A 24,893-nucleotide genomic window follows, 5' to 3' on the forward strand; every position below is an offset into this window, starting at 1 on the left:
TGTAAAGATAAGTGTAATTTTCAATCTAACCCATTTCTGCCATGTCTAGTGGATTACTTTCACTAGGTTGAGATCCGTTATTTTTTCCCCTTCTTGGTTTTTTTCCACCTAAAAAATATCGCTCTATTCTCCTACTACTTTTCTTTTATTTGTGTGTATGTTAAATTTTCGTGCGACATTAAGACATTAAATTATTACTCTACTACTGTGAACTTTTCAACACACAACAATTCACCAATAATACTAAAAGAATTGTTTAAACGTATAAACCAAGGTGAGACCAATAATACAAAGAATTGTTTAAACGTATAAACCAAGGTGAGAACCATAGTATTATTCATCTATTAATTCTAGACAGAATATTAACACCAAGTTACTCTAAATATAATGAACTCATTTTGATCTTTTTCTCCTAACAAAACAAAAATATGCATAAGATCATGCGAAATAGGAAAAATATCGCATTAAAGTCATTTTAAGGCCATAAAAAATCTCCTCTTTTTGAGCAAATCAGCTGCAACACTAATATCAAAATATTGGAAAAGCAAATAAATAAAAAGATCACCAAGTGAAAAAAATCTATGCTTCTTTGCTACAAGTAGATGTTTTCTCCCAAATATTATCCACATCTTACTTGCACCTCACTCAAAGTAATCTCACATCACATTCACATATGATTGAAACAAAATTAGAAATGTTATTGAACAAAAGCTAAAGATATTACAGGCCTAAAGTGAAAATCAATAGATTTTTCATCCCTAATGGTCGTCTCAATTATTAGTCCATTTGATTTGTCAGATTAAACTGAGAAATTTGCAAATGCTAATGATAGACAATTTGAAGAACAAAGTTATGCAGGCATATGTTTTCAGCAGCTAACAATGGATGAAGTTATGTGCACAATTTCTGCAGTTGGTAGAGAGTTTGCTCTTTTAGTTAAAAGATCAAGTTCAGAACACACTCTAATCACTAATTTCAGACATATTTGAGAAAGAACCACTATGAAAATTTTAAGCAGAACTGATTTCCATCTTCCACCTAATTGTCCAAAATGACTGCATGCAAGCTTGAAACCGTAATAGAATCTCAACTCCCAATATTTTGAAACTGCAGTTTTAAAGCTTGTAAGAGATGTCGTTAGTCCCAATAATTGCTCTAATAAGAAATAGAACAACTATGATAAGCAATAACCCAATTTCTTATTCAAGTCAACCTATTGATTGACTGAAAAATAAAAAAATGTTTCCGAAGCTTTACAGAGTTATAACGATATAAAAAAATCAGTCCTATCACCATCTGTGTTTCCATACCCAAAGTCACCGAACATTATTTTCTCTAAAGAGGTTTAAAAACAGGAAGATTTTTATAGCCTCTGGTATTTCATATCAGTCCATTAAAATTTCAAGATTGTCAATATAAACCACAAGTGCGAAAGAATTCTGCATACCTGCTTTATCAGATCATCTGTGGTGGTTGATAATTTCATCCCATTCTACAGGATTCAATATACTCGCTGTGTTTCTCCACCAGGAGTTTGATAAGCTCGTCCTCGACGTCGGCATCCTCGCTCTGTTTGCGAATGCTAACTTTCCCACCGACGGTCACTAGAATAACCTCCCTTTTGTATGTTGCGAGCTCGTTAGCCACGACAACATGCATCTGATACTTGCTTAGCGCAGATTCAGCTTTTTGGAGCAGGATATCCGGATCTGTCTCCAACTTTTCAGATGAAAAAACAGAGAAAATTAGGGAAGAGAAGGGGGTAAGTCATTTGGTATCAACTTACTGGAAACCAACAATATCATTTTATAATGGAGCATTTACATACAATGCACGCAATTCTTATGTATTTAAATATCTCACCCATTCATATTTACACAAACAGCACTCAAATCTTCAATCACATCAAAAATAGCATTATTATCATTTCTTAAAAGCGAGTCACACCATTTCAGGCATAGGTTTGAAACACCAAAGTGTTGCTGTGTAAATATCAAAGTTTCGGTGTGAGATATGTAAATACATAAGAATTGTGTGCTAGGTATGTAAAATTCGCTGTTGTGGGAATAATCAAAGCCAATCTCACTAATAAATAAATAAAAGATGTCAAAAGTAAGTAGTTAATAAATAGAACAGAGCATCCTAAGGTTTCTGTGAATTTTCCTTAAACTCCGAAATTGGTTCTACTAGGTTAAAAACGTCAATTGAGGTAATGCGGAAAAATTCCTCTCAAATCAAGACAGCTTTTTTCATATTTTGTCCGAGTCCCTTAAATATTTTGCCCAATTTTAATCAGTAAATCTTATAGAAAAAACTTTAGAATTTGTAAAAATCTGCAATGAAACAGTCACCATAACCAAAGAGCAAAAAAAATGAGTTTGATATTTAATTGGAAGAAGAAACGGACCTTGAATGATACACAGAAAGCAGAAGGAGCCCACTCTATCCTCAAAATACGAAGCATTTTTGGCACTTGTGTAAGACGCATATCAAGAGGACCAGCTGTTGATTGGATCTTATGTTTTGCCTGCACCCATATAGTCTTCATTCAAAGCTTTGCTAGAAATACTGATTAGACCATAAAAAACAAGGGGCATTTACATCCATACCACTCAGCTCCTATTTATTTACATATCTAATACATAAACTTTACTTCTTTAAAAATGCACGGCCCAAAGCTTCCAAATCACATAAAAATACCACTATTTTAACTTCTAAAAGGTGAAATGTAAACTTTCATGAATATATATATCTATATATATCTATATATATATATTATATATATATCAATGTTTAGATGTTAGATACGTAAATACATAAGAATTAAATGGTATGTATGTAAATTTTCCTAAGAACAAAGATCAAACCACCTCAAAAGTACAGTTTTTATGAAGCGGGAAGCCGGGTATCGGCAAGAGTGGATCCTGCAGTTGCGGGTGTCCTGCGTCGTTGTTTTCTTCCATTTCCATTTTTCTTTCTTTATTCCTACTTAACTTCCTTCATTTGCTTCCATCCTCTCTAGTTCTATCATATTTTTCTATTCTCTAATTAGACTATTTCCTACTAGGAAACTTTCATATATATGTGGGGGGTTGTTTCAAACTGAAGCTGGGATTTTAGGTATTTTGAGGTTATTATATGATTTTCTTGCTCTTTGGAGTGTTGTAGCATTTTCCCTCCATAAGCGGTGTGCCTATAACTTGCCCATGAACATGTGATGGATCCCCCTCGATGTCCTTATCTCAATGATTCGTCTTTTGCTCGTTGTTTTCCGCCAGATAGCCATCGAACGCACTCACGATATCAATCCTCCAACATCCCTAACAATTCACACCAATTTTCTTTTTGCTCGTTCTTTTCCGCCAGATAGCCACTGGAGGATGTACCTTGGTGTATGCTTTTTGCTAATGATATCCTTCTCGTGGATAAGACGAGAGAAAAAACTCAGAAAAAAACTTGAATTATGGAGGCCTACCTTGGAATCTGTAGGCCATTGTTTGAGTAGAACTAAAATTGAATATATAGAATGTAATTTTAGTAGTAGTAGCTCTAGTGATAGAAATGTAACTGTGGTTGATCAAATTATTAAAATGTGTGAACGCTTTAGATATCTCGGTTCTATTGTTCAACGTGAAGGTGATATTGATGGGCATGTTATTAATAGAATTCAAGTTGGTTGGTTGAAGTGGAGGAATGCTTCGGGCCTATTGTGTGATAGAAAAGTATCGCTCAGACTTAAAGAAAAAAATTATAAGATGGTGGTGAGATCTGCAATGCTCTATGGGCAATGCTTTATGGCGTTGAATGTTGACCATTAAAAGAGAAGCATAAAACTAAATTAAGTGTTGTCGTGATGAGAATGATCAGGTGGATGAGTAGCTTTACACTTAAGAGACAAAATGCGAAATGAATATATTCGTGATCGTGTTGGTGTAGCTCCAAAGACGGACAAAATTAAAGAGAGTCGTCTTAGATGGTCTAGTGACATTAAACGTCGACCAACTGATGATCTAATTAGAAGAGTAGGTGTTTTAGATTCGACTTATGTTAAGAAAGTCAGAGGTAGACCTAGGAAGACTTGGGCTTATTGTATAAAAAATGATCTTAATTCATTAGGATTAAACAAAAATATGACACTAAATAAGAGGCAATGGAGAAGAAAACATTCATGTAGCCGACCACACTTAGTCGGATAAAGGTTTTGTTGTTGTTGTTGTGACATACATAACACTTAAACTTTGAAACTTACAGATAAATTATTCAATTCATAGGCATTTAGATATATAATATTTAAATTTTCATGTATATATACGTGTATATTATTCGGATTCTAGTACATTTACATACCTAATACCTATAAATTTTCATTTTTATATAAATGTCATTTTTTTGAAAGTGGTATTTCATTATTTAAAGATTAAAAGTTGAATGGTGTAAAGATAAAGCCCAAAAATTAGGTATCACATATATAAACAAGGTTTAAAATTATATGTAACAACCTGTCGGCGATAAAAAGTTGGGGGAGTTGCCCGTAGAAAGCTGTCGGCTATCGGAATCGAAATCCCGTCGCCCGCTTCGGAAGGACGTTTTAATTAATTTACATATAGAAATAGAATTAAGTTTAGAAAAATATAAAATCAAACTGACCCCATAATTTTCACAGTTTAAATGAAAGAGCGCTCTACCTCAAACCTTGTTTCTATCCTGAGGGATAAACACAAGACTTGAGGATGAGCTTGATCAAATAAACTAAGAAATATAGCTTGGATTTTCTTAAGTTTATGATGTTTGGGTTAGTCCTACAAACATGTGAAAGAATTCTTTAAATAGAGATTCTTTTAAAGAAGATTGAACTAAGGTTGACAAAGTGTGATAGCCAAAGAATAGTAAGGAAACTATCTCATATCCCATAATAGACTTGATATTTATTTTCCTTTTGGTATTATTAGTCAATTTATAAACACTCCTACAAGCAAGCATCCTCATGTTGTATATAGGATATTATGATATCTTAAAAATACACTTTCGAAAAAAATTATTCTTAAAGAAGGGGTTGAAATAACTATCGAAATAATCATTCATGCTAACTAGAGAATAATTGTATCTTATGTAAATCTCACATAGTTATTACACATATTTGGTAATATTTAATCATGTCAATAAGTGATGCAGATCAACCTGCTCGGTTGTGGGATCATAGAATCCCGCAACCCGATCTCAAGAATCCCACAACTTGATCTCAAGAATCACACAACCCAATCTCGAGAATCCCGTGGTGCCACAAGCTATACATTTACAGGCGTTAAGAGAAGCATCAGTAAGATTGGCATTAGTCGTCCAAGAAAGCATAAGTATGAGTTGATACCAAATACAAGGCAACTCCAGATAAGAGAATTTCATAGTTGTCAAACATATAGTATACCTTACCACTACTAAGGGAGGTCCAATATGTTAGTGATGATAATATTTTGACCGTTTTATTTGCCGACAAATTTTTCTATTTAATATGAAAAATTAAATAGGATTTATTTTAAGCTGGGTTCGGAAAAACTTCATATAAGGGCAAACCCTTATAGTTAACTAAATCTTAAATGATCGAAGTCACTTAAGAATACTCTAAGAATACTCTCGATAAAAATCGAATACTCTCGATAAAAATCAGAAAAAATTATTTTCAAGGAGGTCAAAAGGATAGGACTTTTCAACGAAATCGGACAAAGAGGTGTGCAAAAGAGAATGTCTCAAATTTGGAACATTTATTACAGAATCAAAAGAAAGAAGAACTAGGGGATGCCACAGATCCAGAGGAGATTCTCGGTGACATCCCAGTCTACCCTACGGTTTGGCTTCAGTTTCGAGGAAATAATTTTTATTATTTATTAGGATTTACATTTGTGTGAAGCAATCAGCACAAATAACCTTGAAGATGTGAGGATTTAAGTCATGATGAATGACAACCTCAGAATCCTAAGGCGAGTTTAGGGCTTAAATTGTACAATATGGTTGTACAAATGCCTAAAATATGTGTTTGAGGATTTATGTTGCTCTAGGCGAACAACCTCGAAATCCTATGGATTGTTGTTTTAATATCTAGGAAATGAATAGTTTAGTTGGGGAAGACAAGTTCTGCTATTGAAGATGGTCGTGTTGCCCACCGCGCTAGTTCCAAACTCCTTGTCGTGACGAGTTTAGTTTTCAAGAGTGTCAGGTTATAATGTCAAATCCAGCGGCCCTATGGTTGGTGTTCTTCAAATATTTTATAGATAACATGTTGAAGTTGTACAGTGTTGACATGTTGAAGTTGTACAGTGTATAGCATAACAGTAGAGTATGTAGCACAGGACAAACAGTAGAGTATGCAGTAAAGAAAAGAGTACAACATGCGGTGTAAAGAAAAGTAAAAGTACAACAGGGAAGTGATTATAAGAGAATAACATGTTGTAAACATAAAACAGACCTGTATACCTGGGAGATCCGCTGTTCCTTAGATGTAATTGATGCAACAGGTACAAGCAACAAAATTTGAGGAGGCAGACTGAAATATTTTATATAAACGAAAACAAAGAAACGTCGTCCAGAAATCTCGAGAAAGATGTCAAAAGACTCACGACAAGGGAAATGCGAGGAAATCGACGAATCGACAAATCGATTAAAATCGTAGAAAACACGGGAAAATCCTGAAAAGAAGCCACGAGTGCTTTGTCCAAAAATTCCAAGAAAGACATGAAAAAGTCCGAAAAGAGGGGAACCGCAAGCACTCGATTCGGGGCTAGGCTTAACTATATATTAGTACTCGAGGGTCGTCGAAGGCTACTCGATCACCCTGATGTATAAAGCCCGTCACTCAACTAGAAGGGTGTCCGATCAAACCTAACTCAGGAGGGTAATCCTTAGCCCGATTAGGTAATCAACCGGTAGACAATCAAATTTAAAATTTAAAATTTATATTTTTAGCATGCACATAGGTTTCAAACATGCCAAAGATGAGTTGTATCAATTTTATTTGTTGCGAAAAATGTATTTTTGTTTTAGAAAAAGACGTATCTGTTCTTATCAAATTTGTTTTTATCAATTTTGAAAAATAGTTGTGCACGAGTCGATTGCGCTGTCGGGCATAAGACTACCAATAACCTAAGATGGTTCGGGTCAACTCTCGCTAGTCATGTGTCGGTGAATGATATTGTCATCCTACAGCTCACCGGGTTCCTGAATCGGATCCTGTGAATCGGATCCTGATGGGAATCGGATCCTGATGGGTTCCTGAATCAGATCCTGATGTCGTAGGATGACATCTCATTCTGCTCTATCTCTGGTGTGTCTTTATCATCATCGCCCTAAGCCTCAAAACAAAGCCGACCTACTTACGACATTGCTTGATGGTTTCACGTATAGCAAAAGGCTATACGTGGACACTTATGTATCAGACATAAATATAAAAAACTGAACCAAGAAGAAGGAAAAAAAGAACAAAAACGGGGTGAGGGAGAGGAGGGACTGATTCACCTAAATCATCGAAAAAAACGAAGGATGAATCAGCTCTCAAAACTCGTGACGAAAAGACCTGAAAAGGAAAGCCTGAAGATCCTTGAACCAATCCGAAAGGGTATCATTTTCTCACATTTTCATAAGTGGATCAACCCAAATCAAAATGACCTTCTAACGCTGGTATCCAAACCCCAAAGATATATTTTATGAAATCAATTCGTCTCAACCAAATATTCTCCCGAAATAAAATTCAGAAATCTCCCAAACTTCATAATTTAAATGAAAGGAATATAAACCTGGGACGGCGGCCACTTATACTTCTAAAAATCATGTCAACATTAAAACTATTCAATTCTAGACTTAATGAAAATCTCTTTGCATCAAATAGACATGAAATCCTCCGGCTAAAACCACATAGAAGCTCACGACCGGGCTTCAATCAAATAGATGAACAACAGCTAAGGCTCTCGGCCAAAGCAACAAAAGGGCAGCTGCTAAAGCCCACGACCAAAGACAACCCAAGGAACAACAAGGCTCACGACTGAGGCAACCCTACTCAATTATAAGAAGATATTTGATATACATAAGAGAGTACAAGATATAACCCTTATTTTGGAATAATAGATTTGATCCATCAACAATCACAAGCCCAACAATATAAACTAGATCAAATTAAGCCATCCCCAATAGGTCTTACGGGTAAGGTAAGAAAAACACATAACCAAGCTCCAACTAGCTCGCGGGTAGGAGCCAGAACAAATCAAACCAAACCCCATATAAGAAGATCATGGCCACAGACGGCAAACACAACACGAACACAACACGAAACCCACAGGTGAGGGACAAAGAAGAAGAAGACCTCCATCTGCTAACCTCACGGATAAGGACTGCAAGAGCAAATCGCAATGGTGAGCTCACGGGTAGGACCAAAGGGAGAGGCTAACTCAACCACATCACAAACCCACGGCTAGGAACCAGACAAATATCAAAACTGCAGCCTTATAAACTTCCAAATCAATCCATCAAAACCAGCTAACAGTTCTCGAATAAGAACACAGTACGTCAAAACAGGCTCTCGGGTAGGGGCTAAGCCCAACAAAAATCAAAACCCAAGCCAATTCTCGGGTAGGGGCAGGACAAGGCAAAACCGAGCTCCCAGCCAGAGCCAAACCGAGCCACAACAGAGGTTCAAACCCAGGCCACAACTAAGACTAGAAAACATCTCTATGCTCTCAAGACATCAAAATATAGGACTATCATATGTTTCAAATAAGAATAGCTATGGAACTCCTCCAAATCAAAATAAATTCCTCCACAATATGTATATTTAAGCCAAAAGACATTTACAAGATGCCAAAATCGAGCCCAGCAGAGGCCAAAGCCAAACCAAATGACTTACCAACAAGCTCACAGGTGTGACTAAGAACAAACCAAATCAAGCTCCCAAGCTACCTCTCGGGTAGCAGCAGAACCAGACAAAAACCGAGCCCCAAATAGGAGTTAAAGCTAATAAAATTGAACACTCCCACAGCTCTTGAACAAGGGCAGGAACAAACACCCAAAACAGGCTCTCAGGTAGGAGCTAAGGCAAGCAAACCGAACCCCCAAACAAAGCCAAATCAAACCCTTAAAGGCCCAAAGTAAAGTTCGAGCAATTAGGACAAAGCTTCAGCAAAAACCAAAAGCCCGTTCTCAACAGAAATTAAAACTCCAGCCACCTTAAGGTAAAACCGAGCCCAGCAAAAACCCAAAACAGAGCCACTCAAGGCCAAAGAACAATTCACGTGCCTCTAAAACATCAGTATATGAAGCCAAAATAGATTTTAAACTATAACAATGTCATGGAAAGTATTTTTAGGTCACCAATATAATCGTTCTAAGCATGAATCAACTTCCCTCAAACATCCAAGCATGAAAGGTGCCCTCCCCCTTGAGGAGCCAAGCCAAATTATTAAAGCAAACTATAGAACCTTCCCTAAATCAAAGTGAACTTAGCATGCATTTTTAAGCCAACAATGAATTTAAGATGCTAAAACCGAGTCTTCCACATTCGTGAAAGACCAGATAAAACCTTCCAATGTTTCATGCTAGATAAGAATAAATGAAAAGCTTCATGATACACTCCTAGCTTCATGATACACTCCTAACATACACTCCTAACATGCTTGCAAGAGAAGCTAACATTGTCTCAAAGCCACGTTTCAACCCTCCTAATTGCTTCCAATGGAAATATGCTACAATAAATAGAAACATGTCATATCTTCACCACTTTAAGCAAGTAATCAAGCCTAACTCCTAGAACATGCTCACATTTCCATTTCTAAATGCTTGAGTACCAAGTATTTCAAAAAAACATAAGTGTAATATCACGCAAGCATGTTGTATCGTCCACTGCACTAAGCTAAGGGGCTCGGCAGAGAGAAAACTGAAGAAAGACAAGGCACAAAGGGGGGAGAAAGTACCTCCTTGAAGCAAAGAAAAGCCACACAAAAATTTTCAAAGCACTCCTCCACTTCAATCCTTCCTCCAACAGTAAGAGGGAACCAACCCAAGCACAACAGAAGTAAATGAGAAAAGAAAATGGCAGAATTTTTCCCCCCTCAGAGATTTTCGGCCCCTTGAAACGCACCAACAGAGTATCATATAAACCAGAGAGAAAAAGAGGGAATAATTAGAGGATCTCATACGGAGACGGATCGAAGGTTCGAGAGGAGCAGACGCCCCCATACGGGCGTGCGAGAGGCAGAGGATGAGATCCTCGAAGTGGATGAGATACGAAGGGATGGGTCGCGGGATTGTCCTACGTGTGCGAGGCAAGCGCGGGAACAAAACTCCAACGGCACGAAGGAGCGGGCCAGGCGAAACCGAGCGAGATCTAAGGCTGAGGCAGACCCACGGGTTTGAGAGAATGAGGCGGGGAGGGAGGAGATAGATTTAGATTAAAAATTTTTAATATAAGTTATTAATTATAATTATAATAATAATAAAATATTATTTATAGTTATAATTAACATTTAAATACGTATTTTCCCCAAGATGCGTCGTCGCAATGAAACGAATGTCCCCCTGGCAAAATCGATGTTTCGGAAGCATCGACGTAGTCCGTTTCATCATCCGGAGTCGTCCGGGCAACCTCAGTCGACGAATGAGACAAAAACGCGTCGCGGTTTGAATCCTATCAAAATTCCGGTATGAGTTCAATCAAACAGGACGGTGCAGAGGACGGCGACGCCAAATCAACGATTACAGTCAATCCTAAGGTCGACAGTCCTATAGGAATACTCTCTGAGTTCTTCCGGAGTAGCCTTACCTGCTAAGCAATAGCGGTCAAAACTACTATATGGAACGTCAAGTCGAGCGAATAAAAGTTCAGAATTGCTAACGGGGAGTGCTCCTTCACTAGTTTTCTAGGAGTAGTCGACAGAAAGGTCCTACGGCTAGAACCTAGGCTACTAAGGAGGGGAAAACTGTACCTCGATCGAAAGCGAGGTCAACACAACCCCTTTCCAATGTGTTTCTAAATCAATCCCAAAGAACCCCATCAAACTGGATGAATACAATCATAATCGTTCATAATTTGTAAATTATACAAATTCAGCCCAAAATAGCCCTTCAAATGTGTTGAAACCTATACAAATTCTTACCTAAATTCTAATGAAAGTTTTCTTGAGTCGCGGCAAAATCTTGTATCCAAAACCTGTTACAAAATCAGCCACCAAACAACCCCTCAAAATCGGCACTTAAGACTTGCTCCAACCCTACCTAAATCTACCATCAATTCAATCAATCTAGTAATCAAACAATCTACTGAATTTCCGTCAGTGCAGTAACCAATTAAGTTCAATAATTATATTCAACTCCGAACCCCAAAATAGTATATTTGCCACCCAATCTCCCTTTCTTCTAAACCTAGTTCTGATTAGTTACATAGACCGCATACACAATATAGATATTTATGTCAGCACTCTAGCTTTAGTTTTAGGTTAAGGCAATATATTATGTAATTGTATTGTTTGAGTATGTTTGTTTTGATTGTTTTGATTGTGCTCGCTTGTCAGAACTACTAGGTTAGGGGCGGGTTTTTTTCGTTTAATTGTATATTAGGCCGATTAGTTAGTATTGTGTTTGTGTTTTGACCTTTTCTTTATATGTTATTTTGTGCTAACTTTAATTTACAGGTGTTGTAGTAAGTCTAGGATGTCCTAACTCTCTCTTTTAAGGTGCTGTAGTAAACCTAGGTGATGTGGTAACCGTATGTTTGATTTCTTGTTGAGTTTGTCATAGAGTTGGGATTCTATCGTAGTTTGTTGACTATGGATGTCCTATAACCACAACAAAGACGTTGAAACGAGAATAAACAACAAGGACGAACAACATGGATCGACATAAAAATGAGGATGAACCTCAACTCAAAGCAAAAACAACGAGGATGAACCTTAAAGTACTAAAATATAAGCAGAAGACATTCAAATAGGACGATTAACTGACGAGTCTGCCTTAGGTCTAAGACTTTCAACATAAAAAATGAGGATGAACCTCAACTCAAAGCAAAAACAACAAGGATGAATCTTAAAGTACTAAAATATAAGCAGAAGACATTCAAATAAGACAATTGACTGACGAGTCTGCCTTAGGTCTAAGACTTTTTAGATGTTTCTTTTATAAATTTGCTTTAGTTTTATGCTTGTGTGTTGATTTTAATTTTTTGCTCGCTTAACTTTTACCACTTTTCCTAGATTTGTTAGCATTGCTTTACTTCTAGCATGATTTTTTGATAGGCATTAAATACTAATTTTTTTACCATAATTAAATAAACTCAAAATTTTCAAAACGTCTTTAGTAACCCCTTTCATTTTGGGGTTATAAAAAAAAATACATTTAGGCATATGCAGTGCATATAGATTTTTTTTCTTATTTCGAGTCTTCACTCATTGCATAGAAAGAGGGTAGCTGACCAATGAGGATCACCATCTCTTTTAGGGTGAAGTCTGTCTGTTGTTCCTTGAATTGGCCTTTTAATTAATCTTATATGCATACATCAACAATGATTGCATGTCCACACACAACCTGCTTCATCACTTGACACTAAAAGTTTACTAAATAAAAAATATGGAAAGAATAAAAATTTATAAATTTGAATTTATAAAATCTAATTACATTAATTATGGGCATCCTTGCATATCAACTATACTTAAGTTTCTTGATTTCATAATCGAGTTGTAAGATCTTTAAATAACAATCTACCATATCTTTCATTTCATGAAACTTGATATAAGTCCTAACTTTCTAATAAAATGCAACTCAAACATAAAATCTCTTCAATTTCAAAATCAATAAAGTAAAACAATATGATAATAGAAGTTTCATTGAACTTCTCAGTATTTGAACATTTCCCACTTCTCATTTGAGTTCCGATAAGAATTGTTTCACTTTGATCAATTTCATTAGAAATTTCAAACAAACAATCGTAGAAATCAAACTTTGAAATTCATAAAGACATAGCATCAACCTTAATCGAGAGTTTTTAAAGAGCTTTTGTATCTTAAAATTTAATTAACTGTAAGAGTTTATCCTTATAGAAAGTTAATAACCCAGATTAATATAAACTCTATTTAACATTCGGGTCAAGTAGGAGAGCGATTTGTTTATTTAAACTGCAAACCCATCAAATATTAAATAAAATTATGTATTTGAGTAATTGAATCCATCGTAAAGTGGTATTTCTATCTTTCAATATAATATATTATTTTTTATGTCAAACTCAATTTTTCAAATAAATTAAAATATTCAATATATGTGTGGTGGACACGAAAAATAAAACCGAAATTTTTTTTCTGGGGAATTTGAAAGACATCGTTTAAAAAGAAAATGAGAGTAAAGCTATTGAAAAAAATAATATTTCTCATTTAGTTTTTGAGACAATAGTAAGGCGTGCAAGGCTATAAAAGGGATGTTTCACAATTTTGAAAAGAAAGAAACTTCAATAGGAAGCAGAAATAACAATACTACATAACAATATTAATTAAATATTTTGATTTATTAGTAGCATAAAAAGTGAAGGTCAGAACAAAGAAATCACGTGCCATGCCAACCCCTACCGTCAATAGGCATAGCATATAACAAGTAAACAATCGGTAAATCCTTCTTCCTAGGAAAAAATTTTAAGGACTATTCTACGTGTTTAAAATAGCTCGAGGTGAGACTCGATTCTGTCGACTGTAGTAGGTTGTTTCTAAGGAATTATTAACTTAAGAAGGGAAGGCCATTATGGTTCAGAGTGAACTTTCTTTATTTTAAGAGCTTGAGCGTTTAAAATAACTTTCTATTGCCATTACTGAACTGCTTCACTAAAATGTCAAACTTTGGCATTACATACCATACTTTCCCATGGAACATAAAAGTCTGATACTGCAGCAGCAAGATAAAACATTCCACGTGGTCCTAGACAGCTCATTGACGTGGCCACCACTTCTATTATCTGTTAGAAACATTACGGGTTAAAAATTTCACGGATGTGAAAGGAAAACTAAGTTTGCAACATTGAATGATGCAAATGATATATCAAATACCAAAATTATCAACCTCATCAACATTAGCAGTATTCAATTAAATAAGGATCATATCATAAATCCCCCTTCCCCACTAATTCTCCTTTAATAATACATTTACTGCTAATGTAGTTTCTTTTGCAAGTTTTCTTTCACAATGTCATGTACATTAGGTTGTTTTCAAAGGAGCATTGCACAAGCCAAGTGAAGCATTCGACACCCACTTCACTTCGTTGAACACGCTTCGAAGCACTAAAGTCAGTTGGCGTGCTTACGGTTTAACGGCGGTAAATAAAGGCTTCGGTCTGATTTTCAAAGGAGTGCAAGAAGCGGACAGTCGTGTTCGAGAGTTCGAGCAGCACAAGGGAGTCGAGCGTTGTCTTCAACTTCAGCCTAGATTTCCAAGTGTGTTTTGAACGTTGTGGTATTCCTTCGACTTTGGCCTAGATTTCAATTTAGCTAATCATATCTCTCAACCTATGTATTATGTAACACCTATACTTCAATTTTTACATATTATGTTTCATTGTTAGATATGTAAATACATAAGAATTGGATGGTATGTATATAAATACCCTTTTTTAAGGAATGAGTGTGAACCAAAAAAGACTAGGTTTTAGAGAGAATTTTAACTAATATCCAAACATTTAACTTCAAATTTTTAATTTTAAGAGAAGAAACCTTTTCTATCAATATTTGCCTTCAAGTTAGGTATTATACTAGATTCCTTTTATTTTATATCAACATTTAATTTATACTTTATATTTTATAATTGTTCATGAATGCATTTATACATTAATAATTTTATAAAATATATTAGCATTTTAGTTAATAAAAGCGCCGCTACGCTCAGCTCCATGCTTTGAAGCAAAAATAATTTTTTTTGCATCGCATTGCATTTTGCGTTTTGATAACACTAATTAGGTCCAACATTGTTTATTGTTAAAACTTCCACATCAAATAGATATCCAATTCATTAGTGTCTATGGCATGCCTCGCTTTATCTGTTCGCACCACTCAGGTCTAAAGCGCTACACTCATCATATTTTTTATTATGTTTTGCATATCTCACACCTAAACTCACATATTTTAATATATAGTACTTGGTGTTTTAAACCTATGCAAGAAAGGTGTATTTCACTTTTAAAAAATGGTAATGGTGTAATTTTTAGTGATAGTTAATTTTGAGTGTTATTTCTGCAAATATGAAGTTTTAGGTGTGAGATATGTAAATACATAAAAATTTTGTGCTATGTATGCAAATGCAACTATTCTTAAATATAATCATTTCTAGAACCATCCCTTTTAATATTTACACTCATCCCATAATGGACCATGTAGTGAATTTGACAAACATATACAATACGAATGGTTCATTTAAAATACTACATGCATCAACATTTTTGCTTCATGAATATCGCATTGAATGAAGAAGCAAAACCTGTAGATATTCGAATATGGTGGTGAAAGGTAGTTTCAGCAGAAGGCCTCCATTCACAGCCTGCATCCAGACCAAGAGGCACATCATCTTATATTAAGGATCTCAGCTAGGGCATTACGCACTAGCAAAACATGTCATTCAAGCAGGAATCCAATAAGGATTGAAAAAATGTGTAAAAATTTACCGAATGGTACTCCTTAATTGCCTTCTTCACCGCCGGAGCATGTGGACGGCACACTGTCGTTGCGAAACAAAATCTAGCATGAGAGAAGTTTCTTTATCACAAGACATATAAGCTAGTTGGGGAGCAAGAACCAACACGAGACAAATCCAAAAGATGTCGAAGTTCATTAGCATCAAAATTGGGTAAAATCCTGATGAATAAAAATGAATATACAGGTTATTTGAGCAAATATCAATTCTGGATACTCGTTAAGGTTTAGGGTTATTAGTTGGATCAAAATTAAAATATGTTGTCCAACTAATAACCCACCTAACAAAAGCTAGATTGATAACAATGTTGGTTTGCAACATTACTTCCCCCACTAACGACAATCTTACACTCGAGATAAACAACATTGAGAAATCCAAGTGAGGAAGCGACGCAATAATAATGAAGATGTCAGTTGTTTGTCTAGCTACAAGATGATCCATCAGCAAAAATGGAGGCGGCGACCATCCATCAAATAATAATTTCTCAATTAGATCCTTCTTGGGTACTAGAACAACAGTGAAATTTCAAAATAAATAAAAGTAGACCAATGAGAACTTGAGGAACTTTCATATTTCTGGAGAGCGAAGGATAGAGGCTTATAAATACATCTTATCATTAAGAATCATATCAATGATTGTTCTCGTTAGTAAGATGCATAAAATCATTTTCCATGTCATCTTTTGCTTTTGCTTGCACAATATTGGAATTACGCAAACCATAATTGTTTGCAAAACTGACAGCCCATGATGTAGAAATTATAGGTGTCGTCAACGATTTATGAAGAAATTAGAACAATAATTTTATTCTCTTATTTCAAACATTACACTACACGGCACACACACACACACATAATAAGAAACACATAAATAGAGTAGGAATCCCTCCAAGTAAGGAAGACATAAAATAGAAAATACTAAAAAGGAAACTCCATTATTGGTGTGTTGGAAAGCTTGTCCCTCCGAACAATTGAAATATTCCAAAGAACTTTTGCGGATTGAGTTAGATGCAAAAGAATTGAATAACCGAATTGCCAAATAAACTCTGTTGCACCTCCAAGAACTGAATGAGTGTTCTTCTTGAATGGAAGAACCTTCCATCCTCCTAAGCTCAAGAGTTCTGAACACCTTGCTGACTGCTGACCTCCTTGCTACAGCCGAAGGAAAGGAATGCTAGACTTCGTTTCGTGGCAACTGAAGATTGGCCCTGTACAGAATATCGAACTCCTTGTGGCTGTAGCCAGAAATGTCTGCTTCGATTAGAACAGCCCAAAAAACACCTGCAGGCTGCGATTAGAAGATGAATTGCCTAACTCGCCTTCCTGTATATCTGCTTCACTTGAAGAGATCGGACGAACAGCTGTGGGATCGAATGCCGATACCTTCCTCCTCCTTGAGCTGTCGAATAACACTTTGCTGGACAGCTCTTGGGAGGGAGAAGAAACCACAACAAGCCAAAAGAAAACCAGGAAAACAGAAAAGAAAACTGCAGAAATGAAATGCAACACAAGAACATCAAAGAATTACGTGGTTCGGTCCATAAGACCTACATCCACAGGAGGGAATCAACAACAAATCCACTAAGACAATTCAGAAGAAATTAGAAGGTCTTTTACATTGAGAAATGAACACACCTCTTGATCTCTCCCTCTCCGAATTACCTCGATACGAGATCTTAAGACTCTCCCCACAATTCTTGAAGCCTCTCCCCTTCTTCTTCTTGGATTGATTTTCTTCCTCTTTTCCTTCTTAGTTCTTACTTTCTACAAGCCTCCATCATCTATTTATAACTAAATGAGGCCTCCCATGTAGACCTGGTTCACCAAATTAGAAGCTTTCATAGTTCTTTACTAGCTTCTATGGAATTACAAATTTGTTATTGCCTTAGTTAGCTAATTGTGAGTCAATTATAACATGTTGCATATTCTAAGAGAAGAAAAAAAATTTCTTCCTAAAGTAAATGTCCTACATGGACGGAATTCCATACTCCCCCCTCAAGCTAGGTTATAGATGTTGTAAAGACTCAACTTTGTATTCAACTCAGAGAAGTTGTCTGGAGGTAGGGATTTAGTGAAGACATCAATGACTTGAAGATGAGCAAGAATGGAATGTACACTAAGTGTATAATGCCACCATTGGCAGATAAAATGTTTACCTATATAAATGTATTTGGTCATGTCATGATGCACAGGGTTCTTTGCAATCCTAACGGTGACTTGGCTATCACAAAAAATCTTCATGGTATTGACCGTGGAACATCTCAACTCCTTTACTAACCTTTGAATCAACATTCCTTCACAAATTCTCAAAGCAAGTACCTGGCACTCAAATGTTGCACTACTTCTAAAGATCACTGCTCATTGCTTCTAAAAGTGACAAGATTTCCCCATACATGAGAACAATACCCAGATTTGGATCTTCCATCCATGAGTTCTCCTGCCTAATTAGCATCAATGTAAACTTCTACATTCTTGTTGTTTGATTTTTAAACAATAACCCTCTATTAGGGGTCATCTTAAGAACCCTCAATATTTTGTAAACCATCTCCAAATTATCTTCATTTGGGATATTCAGATGTTGACACACAATGTTGATAGAATAAGCTATAGAGTCTAGCGTGTGACAAATAGATAAATTTTTCTGCAAATCTCTGGTATCTACCTTTTTCCAATGGTATATTTTCTTCCCATGAATGTGCCTTTTGTTGAAATCGATAGGATTCTCAGCGGGTTACACCTCAACATTCATCTCTTTTAGTAAGTCTAGGATGTAATTTATTTAGGATATCACAATTCCCTTCTTGGACCTGCCCACTTCCATGCTCATAAAGTATAACATAGGCCCTAGATTCTTGATTTTCAAGAACTTTCTTAATCTTCTCATTCCTTTATTCATCATCACTTGTCAGGATTATATCATCTACACAAATAATACGTATAGATTTTTTACTTCCTTGTGTATGTTTTATGAATAGTGTATGCTCAGCTCCGCACTATTCATGGCCTTAAGGTCTCCATTCAAAAAGGTCATAATTTTTTTTCCCTCAAAAAGGTCAAATAATCTCCATGGGCTTGGTTTGACAAGTTTTTAAATATGTTTTATGGCCTCAAGATCTCCATTCAAAAAGGCATTATTGATATCAAATTGATGCAATTCTCACTCTTTGTTTGCTACCAGGAAGAGAAGAACTCTTACAACATTTAGCTTGGCCACTGGCGTAAAAGTCTCATTCCCATGAGATTGAGTGAAACATTTGGCCACCAACATGGCCTTAGCCTCTCAATGCTCTCATCTGCTTTGTACTTGACATTGAACACCGATTTACATTGAACGGGCTTTTTATCTAGAGGAAGCTTTGTAAAGGTCTGTGTTATTCAGATCAAGTGGTTGGGCCTCCTCATCAACTGTCTTTTTTTATCATGGACTTTGAAGTGTTTTATGAATAGACTTGGGAATTTGCGCACTATCAATATTAAATACACAAGATTTATAAAGTGATGATAAGTTCCTATAGGCAGCATACTGCTGGATAGAATAATTTGTGCAACTCTACTTGTCTACTTAATTGGATTCCACCTCTCTTAGAAATTAGAGATGTGTGGATTCAGATTTGGTTGTGAACAGTTCTATAGTTGCATATTATCTTTATTCTACTTGGTGAATTTTTTTCTCTAAGCGTATGCACGAAGTTCCTTGTGAATTTCCTTATTATCAATCTCAAGTTGGATATTCTCAAATGGTGGAACTTTGGAGACAAGATGTTTAGAGGGAAGTAGAATAGGTTGTGGTGACTTTTATTCAGAGTAACATCCCAAATCTGATGTTCAACCAAACTCTGCACCTGAACTACAAATTTGGGTTAGTAGGATTATATTTCAAAGAATATAGTAGCCATGGAGTTATAATATCTTTTAGTAATACGAGAACAACACTTGTACCTATTGTTGTTAGAAACATAATCAAGAATGATGCATTTGGCGAATTTTGGGTAGGTGAATGTGAACTAAAGAAACAACCAAATATTATTAAAGAAATATTGAATGAAAAAGCTCTAACAGGAGGATAAGTTTCCATCAAAATATGGAGAGGGCATTTGAATCTAAAGACTCTGCTTGGCATTCTATTAATGAGGTAGGTGGTTATAAGCATTGCATCTCCCGAGAAAACTATTGGGGCATTGTGGGAAAGCATTATAGACCTAAATATCTCGGAGAGATGCCTATTCTTCCACTTAGCGTTTTAATTTTGTTGTGGAGTTTCAACACAGGAATTCATAAGGATGATACCATTTTTTTTCAAGATAGAATCCAAGGATCAAGTTGAAGTATTCTCTTGTATTATCAGTTTTGAAAATTTGAATTTTGCATTAGAACTGGGTGCAAATTAGGCCATGGAATGACTGAAACATTTGTGTAGTTTCATATTTCTCCTTCATGAGGAATATCTAATTGGTTCTAATGCGATCATCAACGAAGGAGACAAATCATCTGACCCCATTGATGGTCTTCAATCTTGATAGTTCTTAAATGTCATTGTGGGTGATAGAGAAGGGATGTGAGGGTTTGTATTGAAATAAATGATATACATGACGAGTTATTTAGCCAAATGATAGATTTCACACCATAAAATTTTGACGTTTCACTAATAAAAAGATGGGAGTACAATGCAATATAAAAAAAAATATTTGGGATGACTCGGATGAAAATGTCATAATAAAATTTGACTTTCAACAAGTTCAGAAACGACAAACTCGGGAACATGAGAAGAAGATGGTAGAGAAGATACTTATGCGTTAAGAGAATGGCTTTCGTTGAGCAGCTATAGACATTGCTACAATTCAACACAGTCAATCATCTTTCCCGAAATCACCGCCTGAAATTCAAAAAAATTAGAATAGAATTTAATAGCACAACTCAAGTCATGAGTAAGCTTGCTAAATGAAAGAAAGTTGCAATTTAGTTGGGGAACATATAACACATGAAATATGAATATCTTTAAACACTTTCACTTCTTTCCCAATAATCCTGGAGTGAAATCCATAAGCAATTTTTTCAAATTTGGAGGTTGTGATCTCATGGTAGTTGATGAGAGCATGAATGCTCCAGCCGTGTGATCATACGCGCTTGAATCTATTATCCAACGTCGAGATCTTCCATTGTTAGCAAGATAAGAGAAGGATATAATACATTGGGGTGTCATCAAGCTGATAAGTTGATAAGTAGTGCTAGTAAGAAGCTTCTTCAAAACCTCCAGCTATTCCGTAATGAAGGGCCTAGGGTCAGTCGACCCTTCAGAAGAACAGCAGCACGGGCCTTGTTGTCTTAGTCCTTCATCCCTCATGTAGGTTTCCAATCTACAAGTTTTCCATATAGCTTCCAACATTTGTCCTTTGTGTGACCAAGTTTCTCACAATATTTACACAAGAGATGGTTCTTCTTTGGCTTTGAATCATGGAAGTTGTGTGTGTACAAAGTTGAGCTTTCAATGTGTTACATTGGTGCCTAGCCTAAGGGCAATTTTGTCTTTTGTATGGCTAAAAGCAATTTGGGCTGTTAAAACGGCTCATTGTTTGCGAACAGCTCGTGTTCGACTCGTTCGCTAAGTTAACGAGCCGAACACGAACAACATGAACAAATAATTGTCGTTTATGTTCGGCTCGTTTTGGCTCGAAATACTATTAATCGATTATATATATATTTGGCTTTGATGAGTAGTATTTTTAAAAAATTTAATTGACTAAAAGGTTACAAAGATTTATAATCAATTAAAAGTATTAATGAAGAAAATAGAATAAAAATTATTAAATTATATTCAAATGATGTTTTAAATCTTGCCTCAATCCTTAACATCTTATGACTACGTGATTAAGGTTGTCAAAATGACTCTTTGTTCATGAACGGCTCGTGTTTGGCTCGCTAAGCAAACAAGTCAAACACGAACACACTTTTTGAACTCGAAATATAAACGAGCCGAACACGAGCTAAGTCTGGGCTCGCTCGTGTTCGGCTCGTTTACACCCCTAAAAGCAATTTAGTTAATTTTCATTGTTGTTGCGTATAAATAGGCTTATTATGTTTAGGGTTAGGTTTTATGTAGGAGATTGAGTTGTGAGTCGTAGGTTTAAGGTTTGGGAGAGGTTTCCTACCTCTTGAATTGTAGGAAGTGGGAGAGATCACCTACCTCTCAAATTGTAGGTGTTTATCTTTGTATTTTTATCGAGTTGTTCATATTATTGAAAAAAATATTATTTTACCCTAATTTTTGTGGAAAAGTGTGTCGAATTTGATGCCAAATCATATCAAATTGGTGTCAGAGCAGTCAGTTCTGGGAGTCAAAAAAAAATGATCCACTACGTGAATTCGACGTACAGGGAAAGCCACGACGAGAATGAAGCTTACTAAGACCCAAAACTCGAGCCTTTTAGCTTGTGAGGAAGACCATGAAGGAATCACGTCCTCCCTCTTTCGTGAAGACTAATGAAATTAACAAAATAGTGGTGCATAGAGACTCGAAACTCCCATTTTTCCTCTTCATCCCGCACTGCAAACCCGATAGAGTTGTGATCAAAGCTACTTGGGAAGGCAGCGGGTGGAAAGTGGTGTACAGAGGCAAAAAACTACCAAATTTCTCTTCTTCCCATATCGTAACTCTCATCTTTCTCATTGTTGGCAGTAATTTTTTATGTCACGAGTGTTGGATGTTCACCTGCATGACTCGAGATAGTTTATGGCATGTCCGTAGTCATCCGGTAGTTTAGACACCCACCTGAGACCTTTCGACGCATGTTGAGGGGCACGTTGCCAAGGTCATTTTGCTAGACTTTGGCTTTCAGGTAGGCGAAGGCCGGTCGGCATTTGGCATGACTGACGACGCCGATCAAGGCAAAAAAAATATTATTCGTCTCGTCGCACACAAAAATTGGCTCGAATTGGCCTGATCTCTAGTGAGCCCATTCAGATGAGCCTGGACGACGAAACAAACTGTGAGATCACGTCCGGAACGTCGATTTTACTTAAAAAGGACGTTCGGTTCGCTACGACTTTGCGTGCGAGCCTAAAATACGCAAATTATTATTTTTAGCCCAATCGCTGGAAATGTGGTTTGAGCAGCCCCAAACGACCCCGAATGACAAAACGAATTGTGTTAGCGTGTCTGAATTGTCAATCATTTTTTGGCCCAATAGTCGAAAAAAGTGGTCTAGACAACCCTGAATGGCGAAAGGAACTAAAAGGAACAACGCAGATGCGTCCGGAACGTCGGCTTTAGTCAGAAAGAACATCCACTTTGCCACGAAGACGTGTACGAATGAAAAATACATAAACGATAATTATATAATAATTGTTATTATAATATATTATATTATTATATATGTTATCATATACGGAAAAAAGGGGCTCTCCTGCTCACTCCGAACCCTAGCGACAGAAGCCTGCCGCAATTTGCGAAGCTTCTGCTCGGGCTGCCTCTCTCTTCACCGGTAGTTTCGTCGACCCTTCCTCATCGACAAAAGACACCGCTGACTCCTCTCCAGCCTCCGAAGATCCTCCACGCTGGTGTTGCTCACCGGTCCTGCCCCCTTCTCCTCTCCTCAGCCAGCCGCCCGCCGAGATCTTTCCCCTCCCATCGGTCATTTTGTCGGCGTATCTCTCGGCCGCCGGAGTAGCCGACTTCGCCAAGGTTTCCCTCCACTGCCTAGCTCTTTCATTTGCAGCCCACCCTCAACATTTCTGGAATATTTTCTTCCTTCCGGTCGATCACCTTTTGGTTCCTCCTCCTCGCCGGACACACATAGCCGACCTACCTCCTCGCCGGACACACATAGCCGACCTACCTCCTCGCCAACATCGATTTCGTGAAGAGCCATCTCCGTTCCAGCACTCAACTCCATATTTTGTGTATTTCTTCTTGCTTATCTCGTCCCGATTGCGTGCTACCGGAGTTCCACCACCGCCACCTCGTCGCTGAGCTTTTCTGACGACCAAACGCCTCGCTGGAGCAGTTCAACATTGCTCCTCGTTGTCGTTCGAAGGGGTGCAAGTCTTGGACCGCGTGCAAAAGAGTTCCTAGATTTCATTGGGCTTCGTGCAAACCGCGCGACGGTATAACTCATCTTCTCCTTCATATTTTACTTCCTAGCTAGCCCTAGGTTGTAGTGGCATTAGGCGTACGGGTTCGATCACGCGCACGGGGTGCGTGCGTCGGCAAGTGCCGACACGACGACGCATCTATTTGATGGATTGCTTGTTTTCCTAGAGGTGGCCTGTACGATAGGATTCTCCTTACGCAACCAAGTCCCTAACGATAGTCGGATTGGAGCCCTTTTCGCTTCCCTTTGCTTTGCTTGTTTTAGTCTTGTTAGAAAGATCGAATAATAGGTCTTTGTGAAATGAGAAAATGCGAGTCTTTAGCTCATTTTGTAAAGCTCAGAGGTGTCGTGAAATCTGAAGAAACGTCGTCGCTAGTCCATTTCACGACAAGGCGGAGAACTCCTCCCTTGGAGATCTGAGGAGAAGTTCACCAGCTTCCTCGCCAAAGCAAAGGTGACAATCGTCATTTTTATATATGTTGACCCTAGCTTTCCCGGTGAGGTCGTTAGCATGGGAATAACTACCTATTACATGTGGATGTTTACATGTCGCATTTTGCATTTCACGTAGTTTTTCACTTCGCTTCGTCCGGCTGCCCCGGCCCGGCGAGCTTTTCACTTCGCTCTGTCCTGCCGCCCCAGCCCGACGAGCTTTTCACTTCACTCCGATCGGCCGCCCCGGCCAGGCGAGCTTTTCACTTCGCTCCGTCTGACCGCTCCGGCCCGGCAAGCTTTTCACCTTTTCCCTTTGCTCCGCCCGGCCGCCCCGGCTCGGCGAGCTTGTCACTTCGTTCCATTCGGCCGCCTTGGCCCGTCAATCTTTTCACTTCGCTCTGTCTGCCACCCCGACCAAGCGAACTTTTCACTTCGCTCCATTCGGTCGCCCTAGCCTGCGAGCACTTTACGTCGCTCTAATCCGCCGCACCGGCCCGACGAGCACTTTACCTCGCTCCGACGTGCCGCACCGGTCCGGCGAGCATTTCAGTTCACTTCAGTCAGCTCTCCCGAATCGGTTAACATGACACTTTAGCTCGACCGGATGTCTTGATCCGGTTGACCAATTATTTGCATCATCATACTGTCTTGTATGTGTGTTTGTAATTTTGCATATTGTATATGTGAT

At 37.4% G+C, this 24,893-nt stretch overlaps 1 protein-coding gene across 4 annotated transcripts in view; it reads right to left on the bottom strand.

Annotated features, from left to right (window-relative positions):
* Positions 1-619: 619 nt before the first annotated feature.
* Positions 620-24,893, bottom strand: part of LOC110031606 (phosphopantothenate--cysteine ligase 2-like) — a 33,063-nt gene continuing 8,789 nt past the window's right edge. For 2 of the 4 annotated variants that reach the window (XM_020734885.1, XM_020734884.1), the window contains exons 6-10: positions 15,659-15,711; positions 15,475-15,534; positions 13,862-13,963; positions 2,408-2,527; positions 1,179-1,719 (exon numbers count right to left, since the gene is read on the bottom strand). In XM_020734885.1, the coding sequence (XP_020590544.1) occupies positions 1,483-1,719; positions 2,408-2,527; positions 13,862-13,963; positions 15,475-15,534; positions 15,659-15,711 (572 nt within the window). In that variant the 3' untranslated portion in view covers positions 1,179-1,482. Of the gene's footprint in view, positions 1,108-1,137; positions 1,156-1,178; positions 1,720-2,407; positions 2,528-13,861; positions 13,964-15,474; positions 15,535-15,658; positions 15,712-24,893 lie in introns of those variants that run through there. The other 2 variants (XM_020734886.1, XM_020734887.1) reach the window with 2 other exon arrangements.

The sequence above is a fragment of the Phalaenopsis equestris genome, unplaced genomic scaffold (genome assembly GCF_001263595.1).
Source record: "Phalaenopsis equestris unplaced genomic scaffold, ASM126359v1 Scaffold000840, whole genome shotgun sequence".
Taxonomy (NCBI): Eukaryota; Viridiplantae; Streptophyta; class Magnoliopsida; order Asparagales; family Orchidaceae; genus Phalaenopsis; species Phalaenopsis equestris.